This window comes from Tubulanus polymorphus, chromosome 9 (genome assembly GCF_964204645.1).
Source record: "Tubulanus polymorphus chromosome 9, tnTubPoly1.2, whole genome shotgun sequence".
NCBI classification, from domain to species: domain Eukaryota; kingdom Metazoa; phylum Nemertea; class Palaeonemertea; order Tubulaniformes; family Tubulanidae; genus Tubulanus; species Tubulanus polymorphus.
In genome coordinates, this window is record NC_134033.1 from 5,629,436 (window position 1) to 5,647,593 (window position 18,158).

The window sequence follows — 18,158 nt, forward strand, 5'->3', positions numbered from 1 at the left end:
ACTGTACAAAATGTGCAATGCAATTTAGTAATAATAAAATGATGTAATTATTATATCTCTGGTATAGATTACACAGGAGCCTGCCTACATAAATCAACCGATGATATCACTAAATTGTGTTTTGTTCATTACGGCTGCGAATCCCAGCATGACATCACTGAATTATAAACCGAAGAAGTTGCTTATGAAATTCCCTATGGCGTAACAAAATTGCGTTATGATCTTACAGAGGTTGTTTCCCCACGAGAAACCCCCTATGACATCACCCACATCTTGAACGCATTTTAAATGTATTTTCTGTATAGAATCGACGGCACTTTGAAGAATTTGAATGTAGAGAAAGAATGGATTTTAAGCAACGGATCAGTGAATGTGAAATTAGAACCTGGAAGCGGCACTGACCAGAATAAACCAGTTGCTACTATCTACATCAGCTTCAAACAAGGTAACCGTACATGCATTATCAGTAACTTATCACAACTTAGCTCAATCATTAGAGAATGAGTAGGTCGTCATTATCATCCTCCCCCGGCAAAGAATCGAACCTGATGGTATCACTAGTCAGTAATTGGGAACGTAGGCTTTCATACCAGAGGTCGAGCGGTCGAGACACCACTCATCACCACAAGTAATTTTTTTTCCTAATAAATGGGAGATAGAAAAGCATTCTTAGCAACAATAAATAACAGAATAAAACCAGCAAAAAAACAATTTGAAATAAAAAAGTTAATTGATGTTACAAAAGAAATTGAACATAAAATATTGAAATAAGAAAAGATAAAAACTAAATATGGAGAGAAAGTATCGGCGAATTAAGAAATAAAAATAAGTTTAGAAAAATTAAATTTTTTTTGCTTTTTTCCAAAAATAAACATACTTTTTAATATAAAAGCGCTAATAAAATGATAAAATTGTTCAATATTAAAAGTGTGAGTAAAATAATTTAGATTTTCAATGTTAAAAGTGTGAGTAAAATAAGTTAGATTTTCAACGTTAAAAGTGTGAGTAAAGTGTGAGTAAAATAATTTAGATTTTCAATGTTAAAAGTGTGAGTAAATTGTGAGTAAAATAAGTTAGATTTTTAACGTTAAAAGTGTGAGTAAAGTGTGAGTAAAATAATTTAGATTTTCAATGTTAAAACTGTGAGTAAAGTGTGAGTTAAATAAGTTAGATTTTTAACGTTAAAAGTGTGAGTAAAGTGTGAGTAAAATAAGTTAGATTTTCAATGTTAAAAGTGTGTGTAAAGTGTGAGTAAAATAAGTTAGATTTTCAATAATAAAAGTGTGAGTAAAGTGTGAGTAATAATTTTGCTATATAAATGAAAGAAGAAATGGAATTTAAAATTGAAATAAAAGAATTTAATGAATTATTTTCACTATTTAACATTGAAAATTGTATCTCAGCAAAAAATTTAGTATATGGAAGACAATATAAAATTAACTGAACTAATAGATACTTTAGATAATGGCGCCAAAAATCCTAAAATATTTAATACAGTTTTAAATTATAAAGGTAATTTAGATGAAAACATAATAAATATTCTTAAATTTCCTTTTAATGAAAGAGAAAGTGATATAATACTTTCAAAAGGTAATGATAGGAATGATTAAATAACAAATTAAAGTAAAGAATTTTAAAAAAATCTCATTTATTGTGTAAAATTGAAATACTTTGAACTACGACTAAAATTAAACTAAAATAGACAACTTTGTTAATCTAATGAAATTTTAGTCATATTTTAGTTGAATTGTAATTAAAATTAGTTGCAACTAACTTCAACTAGAATTTAACTAGAATTGAATAAAAATTTAAAAAGATTAACAAGACAGTTGATTTAGTGTATTTTTAGTCAATTCTAGTTAAATTCTAGTTGAAGTATTTCAATTTTACACAATAAATGAGATTTTTTTAAAATTCTTTACTTTAATTTGTTATTTAATCATTCCAATTTATGCCCAATTTTATGATTTCTAAATCCTTTTTCCGTCTTGTATTTTTTACTACAAATTTCGCATCTTTTAATATTATTCATTCTATCTGAAATGTAATTGATATTATTTTTCAATTCAATATATTTTATTTCAAAATCATCATAAAAATGAAACAATTGTTTCAAACCATAAACTGAAAATGAAAGTAACCCTGAAATCATCATAATTAATTTCATTTCTTCTTGATTTCTGTAAATAAGATTTAACAAATTTAATATATTTTCACTCATTTAATTAGAAAAAGATTTTAATAGATTAATTCACTATTTAATCTGATTCAACAACTTTCTTGTGATTGTTACCGTTTTTATGATTATTTCCATTTTTAGTATTTAACTTCTTTAATTTCTTGCTTAATTTATTATTTTCATTTATTAAATCTTTTGAAATATTTTCATAATAAAAGTAAAGCGCAGCTAAAATTAAATTCCAGCAACTAAATAATGTTTTAAATCACTTTTCCCAGTTGGAATGAAACCATCCATTTATTTAAGAAAGAAATCAGAAAATTAATAAACATTTGCTTGTTTTTAATTAAATATCTTATAATCATTTTTAAAATATTAAACTTTTAAATGATTAAATCAAATAACAATTAAATTTACAGCTAAACAATTTATCATTTCAACTGTCAAACAATTTATCATTTCAACTGTCGAACAATTTATCATTTCAGCTGTCTTATCATTTCAACAGTCGAATAATTTATCATTTCAACTGTCAAACAATTTATCATTTCAACTGTCAAACAATTTATCATTTCAACTGTCAAATAATTTATCATTTCAACTGTCAAACAATTTATCATTTCAACTGTCAAACAATTTATCATTTCAACTGTCAAATAATTTATCATTTCAACTGTCAAACAATTAATCATTTCAACTGTCAAACAATTTATCATTTCAACGGTCAAATCATTTCAACAGTCGAACAATTTATCATTTCAACTGTCGAACAATTTATCATGTCAACAGTCAAACAATTTATCATTTCAACTGCCAAACAATTTATCATTTCAACTGTCAAACAATTTATCATTTCAACTGTCAAACAATTTATCATTTCAACAGTCGAACAATTTATCATTTCAACTGTCAAACAATTTATCATTTCAACTGCCGAACAATTTATCATTTCAACAGTCGAACAATTTATCGTTTCAACTGTCAAACAATTTATCATTTCAACTGTCAAACAATGTATCATTTCAACTCTCAAACAATTTATCATTTCAACTGTCTTATCATTTCAACAGTCGAACAATTTATTATTTCAACTGTCAAACAATTTATCATTTCAACAGTCGAACAATTTATCATTTCAACTGTTAAACAATTTATCATTTCAACTGTCGAACAATTTATCATGTCAACAGTCAAACAATTTATCATTTCAACTGCCAAACAATTTATCATTTCAACTGTCAAACAATTTATCATTTCAACTGTCAAACAATTTATCATTTCAACAGTCGGACAATTTATCATTTCAACTGTCAAACAATTTATCATTTCAACTGCCGAACAATTTATCATTTCAACAGTCGAACAATTTATCGTTTCAACTGTCAAACAATTTATCATTTCAACTGTCAAACAATTTATCATTTCAACTCTCAAACAATTTATCATTTCAACTGTCTTATCATTTCAACAGTCGAACAATTTATTATTTCAACTGTCAAACAATTTATCATTTCAACAGTCGAACAATTTATTATTTCAACTGTCAAACAATTTATCATTTCAACAGTCGAACAATTTATCATTTCAACTGTCAAACAATTTATCATTTCAACTGTCAAATCATTTCAACAGTCGAACAATTTATCATTTCAGCTGTCAAACAATTTATCATTTCAACAGTCGAACAATTTATCATTTTAACAGTCTATTAGATATTTAACCGACTATTCATAGCTATATGTGACGCAAGCATCGACGTAGGTCTGGTAATAGCAACACTGGCGATTAACTCAGCTTCTGTACATTATCTAAACTGCTAAATTACCACACAACATCTCCTTGTTAAGTCTCACTTGTCTCTGACTAAATGTAATCTCAATTCGGTAAAATTGTGTGAGTGACTTGACATTATGACTTTCTCCTACGGCAGGGATTCGAACCTGGACGCATCGCTTGACTAGAGTAATTGGGAAAGTAGGCTTTCATACCAGAGGTCGAGCGGTCGAGACACCACTCATCACCACAAGTAATTTTTTTCCCTAATAAATGGGAGATATGAAAGCATTCTTAGCAACAATGAATAACAGAATAAAACCAGCAAAAAAACAATTTGAAATAAAAAAGTTAATTGATGTTACAAAAGAAATTGAACATAAAATATTGAAATTAGAAAAGATAAAAACTAAATATGGAGAGAAAGTATCAGCGAATTAAGAAATAAAAATAAGTTTAGAAAAATTGAATTTTTTTTGCTTTTTTCCAAAAATAAACATACTTTTTAATATAAAAGCGCTAATAAAATGATCAAATTGTTCAATATTAAAAGTGTGAGTAAAGTGTGAGTAAAATAAGTTAGATTTTCAATGTTAAAAGTGTGAGTAAAGTGTGAGTAAAATAAGTTAGATTTTCAATGTTAAAAGTGTGAGTAAAGTGTGAGTAAAATAAGTTAGATTTTCAACGTTTAAAGTGTGAGTAAAATAATTTAGATTTTCAATGTTAAAAGTGTGAGTAAAGTGTGAGTAAAATAAGTTAGATTTTCAACGTTAAAAGTGTGAGTAAAGTGTGAGTAAAATAAGTTAGATTTTCAATAATAAAAGTGTGAGTAAAGTGTGAGTAATAATTTTGCTATATAAATGAAAGAAGAAATGGAATTTAAAATTGAAATAAAAGAATTGAATGAATTATTTTCACTATTTAACATTAAAAATTGTATCTCAGCAAACAATTTAGTATATGGAAGACAATTTAAAATTAATAATATTACTGTAATTAATCAAATAGTATTAAATGAAACATATTTAATAACTGAACTAATAGATACTTTAGATAATGGCGCCAAAAATCCTAAAATATTCAATACAGTTTCAAATTATAAAGGTAATTTAGATGAAAACATAATAAATATTCTTAAATTTCCTTTTAATGAAAGAGAAAGTGATATAATACTTTCAAAAGGTAATGATAGGATAGACTTAAGAATTGAAAAACGACAATTATAGTATTGTAATTTTGATAACAAACAAATTATTTATAATGAAAATACATCAAATATTGAAATTCAATGTGATTTAGAAATCAATAATTCTTTTAAAGATATTGCAATTCAGTGTGATTTAGAAAATAGTAAATCTTTTAAAGATATCGAAATTCAATGTGATTTAGAAAATGAATTCAAAAGATTTAATCCTAATTAAAAAATTCATTGTTATTGCGGAGGTAAATATTCAAAATCACATAAATCAAAGCATTACCAAACAATTAAACATAAAAACTGGTGTAAAGAGTAACAATTCTACATTGATAATAAATTAAATAGTCAAATAATTATTGAATTTAGTTAAATGATTTAATGAACATGAGCTCTGGCAATTGCAAAAGTATTATTTGAAATATTGTGACGTATGTGTAGGTACGTAAACATTCCATACATGCATCGGTGAAATATCGTGACGTATGCATACGGATTGTTGTGTTAAACATTGAACATCAGGTTGGGGAACCAGTAACCAGAAGATCCGACACCAATACACGGGTGAACAATAACCGCAACTCTGAGGGAGATATCAACCCACGTAACATTTAGTGGAACATTATACTGATACAACAATTGGTGGACATTTATCCACAACAACAGAGGGTCGTCATTAGTAACTCCGCATATAAACATAATTTTGCTGATTCGGTTAAGTTACCTTGATTGATAAGGTCATCCTTTTATATGCTTTTTGTGATTACTCGATGAGAATGAGTCATCAAGCGTGAAAAGGTTGTAATTATAGATACTAATCATAATTTTACTGAATCGATTAAGTGATATTGTTTTCTAGGTTCCGGAGTGACGGTCGAGGTTCGATACAGCGATGTTATGAAGCGTCAATATTTGAACGTATTCCTAACATTAACGACCGGTTTCATATCGAATACGGCCGGACTTTGCGGTTTCTTAGACGGTGATCCTACCAACGATTTCCAAGCACCGGACGGCGCTATACTCACAGATGCGGTCAAATTCGCCGAATCCTGTGAGTAGTAAAACACTGCTTCAGAGATTCTTGTTCTTAATCCTTTGACCCCTGCGAAACCGGTGACCAAAATTCCGATTTATATGTAAAAAAATCTCGAACAAAACGTCTAAATTAAAATGGAATTTTTGATGATTTTTGACGATTTTTCCAGGGAAAATAATTAACTCGCATTCGAGCGGAGGCATGTTCGATTCTTGGAAATGGGACGCGTCGAACTTCCATAAAGACGACGTCATGGACAAGAACTATAACGACCCGACTTTCAAACCGAATTACGTATCGCCGGCGCTAGACCCGGTTGCACTAGCTGTGAGTTCAAATTATACTTATCATTCTACGAACCAGTGTTGTACAGGACCGAGGCAAAGTATGTTCTGTTGTTATGGGTCGGTTTGTTACCCGGTGTTTGCATATTACGGTACAGGGCTCAGCAGGCCTAAATTTTAAGGGTTTTGTGAGTTCGAATGTTAATCGATGAGATAATTGCAAGGTCAAAAAGGGGAGGGTACGTCTTCCTGTGCAACCATATCGATTCCCCACTGGATTTTCGGTAATTCTATTTCATCATTGACATTATAGAAAATAAAAGAGGTGTGCGGAGCGAACGGAGCCACTGGTAATCTATTACAGAGCTGTATATTCGATGTCGCCGTTACGAAGGATACATCGTTTGCCAATCAGAATGTGATAACTACAGCAGGTAAATCAATAGTCCAACAACATCCACATAACTCTCAATATCTGACTCTATCAGATCCATCGACCAGATACGCATTGTTCATCTATCTAAGATCCACAATCGCGGGTTTCGTTCAACAATCAGTCAAAATCAGTTCATTTTCAGTCATATCTTTCCCCAGTTTTCTGGTGGAACTAGACACAATATTTAACGATTACTCTTATAACTTTCAATGTCTGACTCGATTACAGAATATTTAGCTTAAATCATGAATGTTATAGTTCATCTATTCGAAAAAGTGCAAGATCTTGTTTAAAAAAACAAGCTGTGCTGTTGTGTGAGTTTTGCAATAAGTGAAAATCAGTTCATTTTCAACCCGTCCCCAGAATTGTAGACCTGGATCCAATACTAATCGACGATGCAAAAAAGCACATTTTCGAATATACAATACCATATGGCGATTAATGACGACAAATAACATCAAGTCCGATAGTGTTTTCTTGAACTAGTAGATCATTTAAAGTTTTGACTGTCCAATAGTCGTCTTCGGGAATACTGTATTCCCGCTGATGACTACGATATAAGTAAAAAAGTTGACGAATCACTTCAGAAATGTTCAGGTAACGCTTTTGCGCACAGAGTAGACGTTGTTGTCATATCTCGGAATGACGGAATCACGGATTTACATATTCAAAAAAACAGAATCTCTTCGATTTCACTATAAATAATAATACCCGGTGTCGGACAAGGCTCCGGACCTATCAATGCACTGAGTTAGCTTCGAATCACACTGTAAGCACGCAATTTTATCTGACATTGTTCTATGACACCAGTGATACCAGCTGCAGCAACAGTCAGAATGTAGTCGGAAAAAGAGATTGGCACCAGGGCAATAATCGGTTATCGAAAGTAATCGACTTTTGCGATCTTAGTAGATTTGAGCACGGTCGCTCGAGGTTGGGCCGTAGTTTCAGATAGCTGCAAACGTGAAATGTTTTACAACCAAACATGTACCGCGGTTCCTTAAGAATTATTTTGATAGAAACTGCCGTCTAGTACCGATAGTACACAGAGAAGCAACGAAGTAACAGCTTTCTCTTCACAAATAACTGAGTTAAAAAAAGATACCATCTTATATATAATCTTTAATATCATTCAAGAACTTTTATTAACTCTTCTCGATACCTACACCACAATCGCATTAATCACAATTTAGAGGCACGAGCGGCATTAAAAATCCAAAGCCAGAATATGCATAATGTGTGTCCGTTTTCCTCTGACATCGTTCATTTTGGGATATTTCTCTTGACCGTATAAAAACATACCTCAGTTTGGTTATAATACGACCAGTGGAAGAGTGCAGTCAAAATAAATCATAAATCATCAAACAGTCATCGTTTTTATATCCATTTTACAATGCAACATTTATTAAATTAGTTAAAGGTTTATCAGTTGTAAGATACGCAGAACACGTAGATGCGGTCTCAATGTTGATAGATTAATTGCCTACGTAGGTTCTCCATTTTCTCGTTTGGAAGTATCGTTAATTTGTTGAGTGACGATAGTAATAGATTACCACATAGACTTACCAGGTACCGCAATGAAATCATGCGTCCGGCGCCTTGTCTAACAAAGGGTATCCCGTGGAAAAACCCGGTTACTAGAGTGAAAATGAAGAAATTCCGTGTTTTTTTTTGAAAATTCCGCGATATGACAACACCGCATAGTAGAAGCTGTATTATCAACTGGCCGAGTTCTATCGGTAAATTGATTAGCACGCTTGCTTTCGCGTATGAGACCCGGACTCACCCCCGGTGAGTGCGCGTAATTCCAATGACAGTTCCCTCAATCATTAAAACGTTAATTCTATTTCAAAATAGAAACCAGGTCTAAGCATTAGCTAATTCTTCTAAACTGGTTCTCAAATTAGGGCCTGTTCATCTGAACTTTGAATTAATCCGCTAAATTGGTACTAGTCCACGAGAGTATATAGCCTTGGTTCTTCTGAACTGGGCCCTTTTCACCTCAACTGGGCTGTAGTCTACTAAACTGGGTATTTGTTCTATTTAACTGGCCTGGGCTTTGGTCCAAACTCTAAACTGAGAAATTCACCTGAATTAGGCCCCAGTTCCCTTAAGCGGGCCCTGTTCGCCAAGACTGGTCCCAGTTCTTCTTAACTGGACCATGGTCTTCGAACTGTGACTGAGTTCTCTAATAACTTTCAATGTCTGACTCGATTACAGAATATTTAGCTTAAATCATGAATGTTATAGTTCATCTATTCGAAAAAGTGCAAGATCTTGTTTAAAAAAACAAGCTGTGCTGTTGTGTGAGTTTTGCAATAAGTGAAAATCAGTTCATTTTCAACCCGTCCCCAGAATTGTAGACCTGGATCCAATACTAATCGACGATGCAAAAAAGCACATTTTCGAATATACAATACCATATGGCGATTAATGACGACAAATAACATCAAGTCCGATAGTGTTTTCTTGAACTAGTAGATCATTTAAAGTTTTGACTGTCCAATAGTCGTCTTCGGGAATACTGTATTCCCGCTGATGACTACGATATAAGTAAAAAAGTTGACGAAAAACTACTACCTCAAGGAAACTGTAATATTTTTTGTTAATTTTCATATTCGCTCATCGTCACCACACGGACATAGTGTTTTATCAATTGTCACCACAGATTAAATATTTGACTTTTTTTTATTTAGCGTGTCAAGTGTCTTGTTCCGGTCACGGTCAGTGTAATAATGGGACATGCGTCTGTGATACTGGTTGGGACGGAACTGACTGTTCTATAGGTGAGTATAACGCACAAAATATTAACTTGTTTTTCAATCGGCCAGGTAATCTTCTGAACTGCAATAAACATTTAAATTCAGTTCATTTCTATAATCTGTTATGGTCAGTTTAATCATTATCTAAAAAAAAGAAATGTACAGGGTTGATAGGCAGCCGGCCGAGTCAACTTTTAAGCTAGGCAAACTAAAATGGAAAACAAAAGGTATCAATTTTAGCCCCAAAGTCGTGAGTAAGAGTTTAAACACTGAATGAAAAAATAGTTGATTTTCAAGTAAATTCTAAGTCAAATCTTAACTCACAACTGTGAAACTGGGTCTAGGAAAACAAAATGTAAAACATTTTTTAATAATCACTTCAGCTCCACCGAGTTGGATGACTTGAATCTAAGACCAGTCTTATCTCAAGAACTGAGCCTTGCGCTATCTGAATGCAATTTTATTGTCATTATTGTAAGAACTCAACGAATCGAGTCTCGGGTTTAAGACTATTTCAGGTGGTTTAGGATTACGATTACGTTTCTAGAAAAATGCTTTCACATAATGAAATAGAATTGTTTACCGATGTATATATGCCTCCGTTCGTCGCAAGACCTATGAATATACTATCCCAATGCTGCAAGCAAATTGAACATTGATAAGTGGAGGGTTGGAGTAGGAAAACCTAGAGATACTGAACAATTCGAGGTATATGGCTTCATAGCAATCGAACTGATTTTACACGCTATCTATATCGTAGGAATTTGCAGTAACTGTTCCGAACACGGAGTTTGTAAATCGAGTGGTTTTTGTGAATGCGACGTAGGTTGGGATGGAACGACTTGTAACATTAAAGGTACGGTTACAAACATACATGTGTTAATATCGAAACACGCATATGTCAATCTTCTAACACGCACATGTCAATCTGCAATGATGCGCATGCCATTTATCCAAACATGCACACGTGAATTATCCAAACATGCACATGCCAACTATCCAAACAAGCGCATGAAAACTATCCAAACATGACCATGTGAATTATCGAAGCATGAACATAACAATAATCCAAATATGAACATGTGAATTATTAAAAAATGCACATGACAATTATACAAACATGCTCATGTCAACAATCCAAATCATGTGATTTATTCAAACATACATCAATCTGCAGTTACGCATATGTTTATTACTAGACATGGGCATGTTTATTTATTTCCAAACATGAGCTTGTCAATGTGAATGTCCCCTAAATGTACATGTCAATCTTCTGATTCAGACATGCATGCGTTAATCTGCATTGATATGCAAGTCAATCTGGAAAAATGCACATTTCAATTTCCAAACATGCACATGTCAAACATTTACGTGTTTCATAATCTCTAAACGTGCACATGTAAATGTGATATGTAGTGTTGTTTTTTTTTTCAGCGATATGTCTGGCAGTGAACAACTGTTCCAGTAACGGAGTTTGTAAAGCGATCGATACTTGTCTATGCAATAAAGGATTTTCCGGTATGTTTTACACCGAGCTACTTGCATGCACCGCCAGATGGCGTGACTCTACCGTTAACTCATTTTCTATGACCTTTGATCTTGTAATTTATACGGCTTACAATTCCAAATGTTATGAACCTAGTAACCAGAAAGATATGACATATCTACTCTGAACGTTTGGTTTAGTTTTCATTCATAATTCATTTAATCAAAAAAGAAAAAAGTGAATTCGATTTTGGTTGTAATATATAAGAAATTGATGTACGAAAAACTACTGGCGACACCTGGTGGATCCTCGCTCGCAGCAATAGCGTTGTAGGTTCCCTGTTGGAATGTGAACGTTGTAAAGGACAATCGTATGACATATAACGATATTCGTGCAACAAAAACCCAATATCGTTAAACTAATTTCTGGTGTTAGTAGACAGTTCAATCTTAATCAAGGCTGCTCGGGTGAATTCCTGAACGCATGTAAGATGTAGATGATCAGTTTTTTGGAAAGTGTGCTGAAAGATTTTTTTCACATTTTGGTGTCCATTTACATCACTAACTGTGAAAGAAATTAAATTTTCTGATTATCATCAAAACAGGTGCTGACTGTAGCGTAGCGGTCACTTGCAGAAATGTATCGTTCTGTTCGGGTCACGGAGATTGCGTCGATTTCGACGTCTGCCGCTGTTTCACCGGTTGGACGGGATCTAACTGCATGAAGCCTACCTGTGAAAAAATGAACTATTGTTCCGGTAGGTTCAATTCAATATCTCAGTGATATGATGTCATATTGGGATTGGTGGAGGCGTGCTTATAGATAGTCGAATTGCTAGGCTTTGCTAATGTCAAACGGTGATTTAATGCGGGTTGCCATCTCTCTGAAAAGGTCAATTTGGATCTAATTTTTTTGTTATCAAATTTGATGATATCATTTGGGGATTCTATGAAGTTGTCTTTTCTGTCCATAATGACAGATCAGTGCCCAGTTTCATAGTTTTGGCTTCAACTAAGGACTAATTAAAGGCCATCTAGTTCTCTAAAAATCTAACAACTTAAAATCGGTCCTAAGATTTTCAGACCCTTTTCAGACCCCCGATTCGGTTATACTATAGTGGATTCGTGGGGCATCCATCTTATCTGGCTAAGGCTTGAAAATTTGACGATGGCATAGACACAGACGAGATGGTCATCTCTTGCAGGCTTTATAAAACAATAAAAGCAAATTATTGATCACATGTTGGGTTTATGAAGAGTTCTGGAAATGAATATGATGATGTCATGACGGGATTACGAGTCTTTTTCGTAAGGTTTATCAGTAATGATGTCGAAGTTGGATGATTTGTTTTCTCGAACAATGTCCCTGATAGTATTTCCACGATAACATTGCGTTGAACAGTAATCCGCGTCGGTCCGATCCGAATTGAGCAAAGTCTACTGTAAGAGCCCAAGTAAGAGCTATATCAATTACTAGAGAAGTTGATGATGTCATGGGGTGATTCGATGAAGAGCGTCATGTTGCGCTACGTTAGTGTTGATGGTAATTAGAAATGATTGGTTATTTGCAGGTCGGGGTGTGTGTATCGGTTTCGACGTGTGTCAGTGCAATCCTGATTGGACGGGTACGGCGTGCTCCGCGCCGGACTGCTCCGCTCTCAACGACTGCTCCCAACACGGGTCGTGCAACACGCCGAACAACTGTACCTGCGACGACGGCTATACCTCGCTCGACTGCAGCCAGATGGCGCTATGTCCGAACAATAACGACTGCTTTAAACGCGGTATCTGTTTGAAGAACGTAACGACCTCCGAATCCAGCTGCAGGTGCGCACGAAAAAAAACAACAAACGATTCATTTGTTTATAACGTACGCATACGTAGTGGTTTTGTACAGTTCGGGATTACAGGGAAATGGAGGGAATTAATTTTCGCTCCAAAAAATAATTTGCTTGAAAAAAGCTTTAACAAGTTCGCAAAAATTTATTGAGTCGAACAAACAGTTCTTGGTGTAATGTTTGACGCTGATTTCGGCTTTTTAAATCGATTTTATTCTTAGCACACCAAGACAGGGACAACAACATGTCAGAGAATAGTCAGAGGTGGTCAATTAAGTGGCCTCACTTTTAGTGCGAATGCCCACAACGATGGAATCAATTCTTAGTTTATTTTCAATTTAACTACAATTTTTGATTTTAAATTACTCTAGTTTTTGTTGAAATCTACAACATGATACTAACAATGAACTTTTAATCGTCACAATGTCAAATATCCACTGGTTAACCCTAATCAACTGTTGAAAAGACAGGGATTGGATGATTTATATTTTATGCGTACCTTCTAAACGAATGATCCCAAAAATGGCGAACAGTTTTCCAGAAAGTCTCGCATCCACCTTTAATTCTGTGGATATTTTCCTCTTACAGCTGTTACTCCGGTTACTACGGGACGCGGTGTGAGTTCGCGCGTTGCGATGAAGTTCAGAACTGTTCCGGTCACGGTCGATGTAAAGAACCGAATCTGTGCGAATGTTTCGTCGGTTATAACGGAACGAAGTGCGACGGCTTCAGCTGCGATTCACTTCAGAAATGTTCAGGTAACGCTTTTGCGCACAGAGTAGACGTTGTTGTCATATCTCGGAATGACGGAATCACGGATTTACATATTCAAAAAAAACGGAATCTCTTCGATTTCACTATAAATAATAATACCCGGTGTCGGACAAGGCTCCGGACCTATCAATGCACTGAGTTAGCTTCGAATCACACTATAAGCACGCAATTTTATCTGACATTGTTCTATGACACCAGTAATACCAGCTGCAGAAACAGTCAGAATGTAGTCGGAAAAAGAGATTGGCACCAGGGCAATAATCGGTTATCGAAAGTAATCGACTTTTGCGATCTTAGTAGATTTGAGCACGGTCGCTCGAGGTTGGGCCGTAGTTTCAGATAGCTGCAAACGTGAAATGTTTTACAACCAAACATGTACCGCGGTTCCTTAAGAATTATTTTGATAGAAACTGCCGTCTAGTACCGATAGTACACAGAGAAGCAACGAAGTAACAGCTTTCTCTTCACAAATAACTGAGTTAAAAAAATATACCATCTTATATATAATCTTTAATATCATTCAAGAACTTTTATTAACTCTTCTCGATACCTACACCACAATCGCATTAATCACAATTTAGAGGCACGAGCGGCATTAAAAATCCAAAGCCAGAATATGCATAATGTGTGTCCGTTTTCCTCTGACATCGTTCATTTTGGGATATTTCTCTTGACCGTATAAAAACATACCTCAGTTTGGTTATAATACGACCAGTGGAAGAGTGCAGTCAAAATAAATCATAAATCATCAAACAGTCATCGTTTTTATATCCATTTTACAATGCAACATTTATTAAATTAGTTAAAGGTTTATCAGTTGTAAGATACGCAGAACACGTAGATGCGGTCTCAATGATGATAGATTAATTGCCTACGTAGGTTCTCCATTTTCTCGTTTGGAAGTATCGTTAATTTGTTGAGTGACGATAGTAATAGATTACCACATAGACTTACCAGGTACCGCAATGAAATCATGCGTCCGGCGCCTTGTCTAACAAAGGGTATCCCGTGGAAAAACCCGGTTACTAGAGTGAAAATGAAGAAATTCCGTGTTTTTTTTGTTGAAAATTCCGCGATATGACAACACCGCATAGTAGAAGCTGTATTATCAACTGGCCGAGTTCTATCGGTAAATTGATAAGCACGCTTGCTTTCGCGTATGAGACCCGGACTTACCCCCAGTGAGTGCGCGTAATTCCAATGACAGTTCCCTCAATCATTAAAACGTTAATTCTATTTCAAAATGAAAACCAGGTCTAAGCATTAGCTAGTTCTTCTAGACTGGTTCTCAAATTAGGGCCTGTTCATCTGAACTTTGAATTAATCCGCTAAATTGGTACTAGTCCACGAGAGTATATAGCCCTGTTTTTCTGAACTGGGCCCTTTTCACCTCAACTGGGCTGTAGTCTACTAAACTGGGTATTTGTTCTATTTAACTGACCTGGGCTTTGGTCCAAACTCTAAACTGAGAAATTCACCTGAATTAGGCCCCAGTTCCCTTAAGCGGGCCCTGTTCGCCAAGACTGGTCCCAGTTCTTCTTAACTGGACCATGGTCCTCGAACTGTGACTGAGTTCTCTAAACTAGTCTCTGGAATTGTCACCCTACACAGATCTTCGAAAAAGGTGCCAACACGTTTTTTTACGAATGAACCCCTGTCTTAAAACTCCAACTTCAACTTACTGATTGCTTCTATTGCTGTTGTTTTCTAGCACACGGAATTTGCACGGGTTTCGATGTTTGCGCCTGCGACAGCGGGTGGAACTCATCGTTGAAATGTGACGTGGCCACGTGTTCGACTCCGTGTCAGCATTCGGGCGTCTGCGTTTCTGAAAATACGTGTGAGTGTAAAACCGGCTTCTTCGGTAACGACTGCGGCAACGTGTCAACCATCCCGAACAGCAAAAGTCCAGTTTTTATCGGATATCCGTGGCCGGTCGTTCCGCTGACCGAAAACTGTCGCCTGGGAACATCGGTATTCAATGCGACGGCCTCCGACGCGGACGCAACCGGGCCGAACTCAGAAATCGTTTATTCGATATCGACGGTCGAATCGAACCCGTCGTTCGGCATCGATTCGAAAGACGGAACGATCTCGACGATCCGGACGATCGACCGCGAGCGTTACCTCGCGTCCGGCGGCCGTGTCCTAATTTACGTAACCGCTAAGGATAAAGGCTTTCCTTCGAAAAGCACCACGCGGACCTTGACCGTCGATGTCCTCGATGAAAACGACAATTGTCCGGAATTCGCATCGATTCCGGCGCCGGTGAGTTTCGCCGCGAACGAGATTCCGTCTGCTCCGATCGTCCGAGTGACGGCGACCGATGAGGATTCTGGGAATAACGGCTCGGTCGTCTATTCTATATCCGGTAATACGATGCACGCGTCTAGTTTGAATATAAGCGCCTCAGACGGATCGATAACCGTCACGAGGGGAATTCCATCCGGAGAGTTTATCGTTTATGTAAAAGCGTCGGACGAGGGTACTCCGAAACCATGCGTCGTTAAATTCGATTTCAAAGCCCAAAGCGTCTATCAATCGCTTAAAGCTCCTTCAACTACACCAGCTCCTTCAAGTACACCAGCTTGTACAACTTCACCAGTTTCTGCAATTACACCAACTCCTGCAACTACACCAGCGCCTACAAAAGCGCAGCCTGTTACATCAACAGAGCCGACTACTCAATTCTCAGCTCAACCATCGTCTACGCAACCCACTTCAACCAATCAACCCGTTACAGCAACGGGTGCTCGAACAACTACTCCACTTCTCGCTAAACCGCCAACTCCAGCTGCAAATGACGACAAACTGTTCATCACATTAATCGCCTCTTTGGGAGGTGTGTTGGGGTTGATAACTCTCATCGTGGTCGCTTGCTGCGTGCACAGAATGCGCCAAAAACAAACCCTGGCTGCGAAAAGGAATCAGCCGCCTGAGGATTTCGAAGCGATGATGATGGATCGAAGATATTGATCATTCGAAATTCATCTTAATCTTATCTACTTAGATCTAAATCCTTTATTCAATTAAAAGATATTTTAATGTCATTCGTCCTTGTTCTGAAAGCGCCTGTGATGTCGGTTTTATAGTTTTGTAAAATCTATTTTCTAAAAAATTTTCTATCCATTATTTTGAAGCCATATGTTTTTTTATGTTTTCATTTTCAAATTAGATCTAGATATTTGGTTTTATTCATAGGGAGGAAGAAGATCTGAGCTAATTCGATCTGAATTTAACTATTGATCCAGGCCCTTAGCCAAGGGTTGGATGCCAAAATTCACAATCGTAATTGTTATTTCGAGCACGTAAATATTGATGACGTAGTGCGCATCGAATCGCACAGAACTCCTTAAATAACGCTTACTATGTATCGGTCATTGTCTATGAAGATTAGGCACGCGATTGTCCGAGGCTATCGATGCCGGGGTAAACACAGTCTACTTAAGTTGTTTCATCCATAATGTAAATTCAAAAAACAATTGTCTTTTTTTCTTACGTTTTAGGTGGATAACGTCCACCCATCTTCAGAGATTTATTTGAAAAAAGATTTTTTTTTCATATAAATAATTGCGGGTGATACATCATCCAAACTGAAAATAGTCTCAACTATCTACAAGAGTCTACTGTATTTTTTCTCAGCGATACAAATATGTGGAAGAATGAGGCCACATACATAAAACATAATAGCGCCTTTCGAATGCATCGTCTAGCGACTACAATTTTTCAATGTAATCAAGAACTCACGATGGTGAGCTACTCGCCTTAGATACTCGTATGGCGTCTGTATAACTGAATATGTCTCAATTGTTTAAAATGTTTATTTTGTATTTAAATCATGTAATAACTGATTATCTTGTATCCACTCGGAACGAATGTTAATATCGTCAGTATCACTCAATTAATATGCGGCACTATTTTTAACCATAGAATTTTTAATTATTACAGAATTATCATGAATGAATAAACGATATACACTTAGAATACGATTATGTTATATGGAGGATTGCTTTGACCCTTCAGGTTGTAGATTAAAGATAAAAATCCTGAAGCCTGATGAAGCGATTAAAGAAAAAAAAATATAGAATATAGCTGCAAAGCAGCAATAATGGGTTTTCTGCACATCCTTGTTCGTATTCTTGATCTTGTCTGGATAATGTGTCGACCACGATCGCGTGTACGCGATGCAGCTAAACCATGCCATGAAAATAAGGGAATTTAGAATCCTGTCCAACCGTCAACACGGTTTTATAAAAGGACGGTCGACAAAGAGTCAATTAGGCCTACCTGGAAACCATAGCTGATTGCACCAGATAATTATTTGACTCTGGAAAATCGACTGTTAGGCCTATAAGTATTTATATATTTCGAAAAAGCATTTGATAAGGTACAA

General features: G+C 35.4%; 1 protein-coding gene across 1 annotated transcript in view; it reads left to right on the forward strand.

Annotated features, from left to right (window-relative positions):
- LOC141910490 (uncharacterized) overlaps window positions 1-17,898 on the forward strand; it is a 52,848-nt gene extending 34,950 nt beyond the window's left edge. Inside the window, exons 30-40 of the mRNA XM_074801183.1 lie at window positions 306-445; window positions 6,007-6,201; window positions 6,356-6,513; window positions 6,784-6,904; window positions 9,603-9,692; window positions 10,429-10,524; window positions 11,103-11,186; window positions 11,759-11,911; window positions 12,725-12,980; window positions 13,580-13,749; window positions 15,477-17,898. Of these exons, the coding sequence (XP_074657284.1) occupies window positions 306-445; window positions 6,007-6,201; window positions 6,356-6,513; window positions 6,784-6,904; window positions 9,603-9,692; window positions 10,429-10,524; window positions 11,103-11,186; window positions 11,759-11,911; window positions 12,725-12,980; window positions 13,580-13,749; window positions 15,477-16,741 (2,728 nt within the window). The 3' untranslated portion in view covers window positions 16,742-17,898. The remainder of the gene's footprint in view (window positions 1-305; window positions 446-6,006; window positions 6,202-6,355; window positions 6,514-6,783; window positions 6,905-9,602; window positions 9,693-10,428; window positions 10,525-11,102; window positions 11,187-11,758; window positions 11,912-12,724; window positions 12,981-13,579; window positions 13,750-15,476) is intronic.
- Window positions 17,899-18,158: the final 260 nt, after the last annotated feature.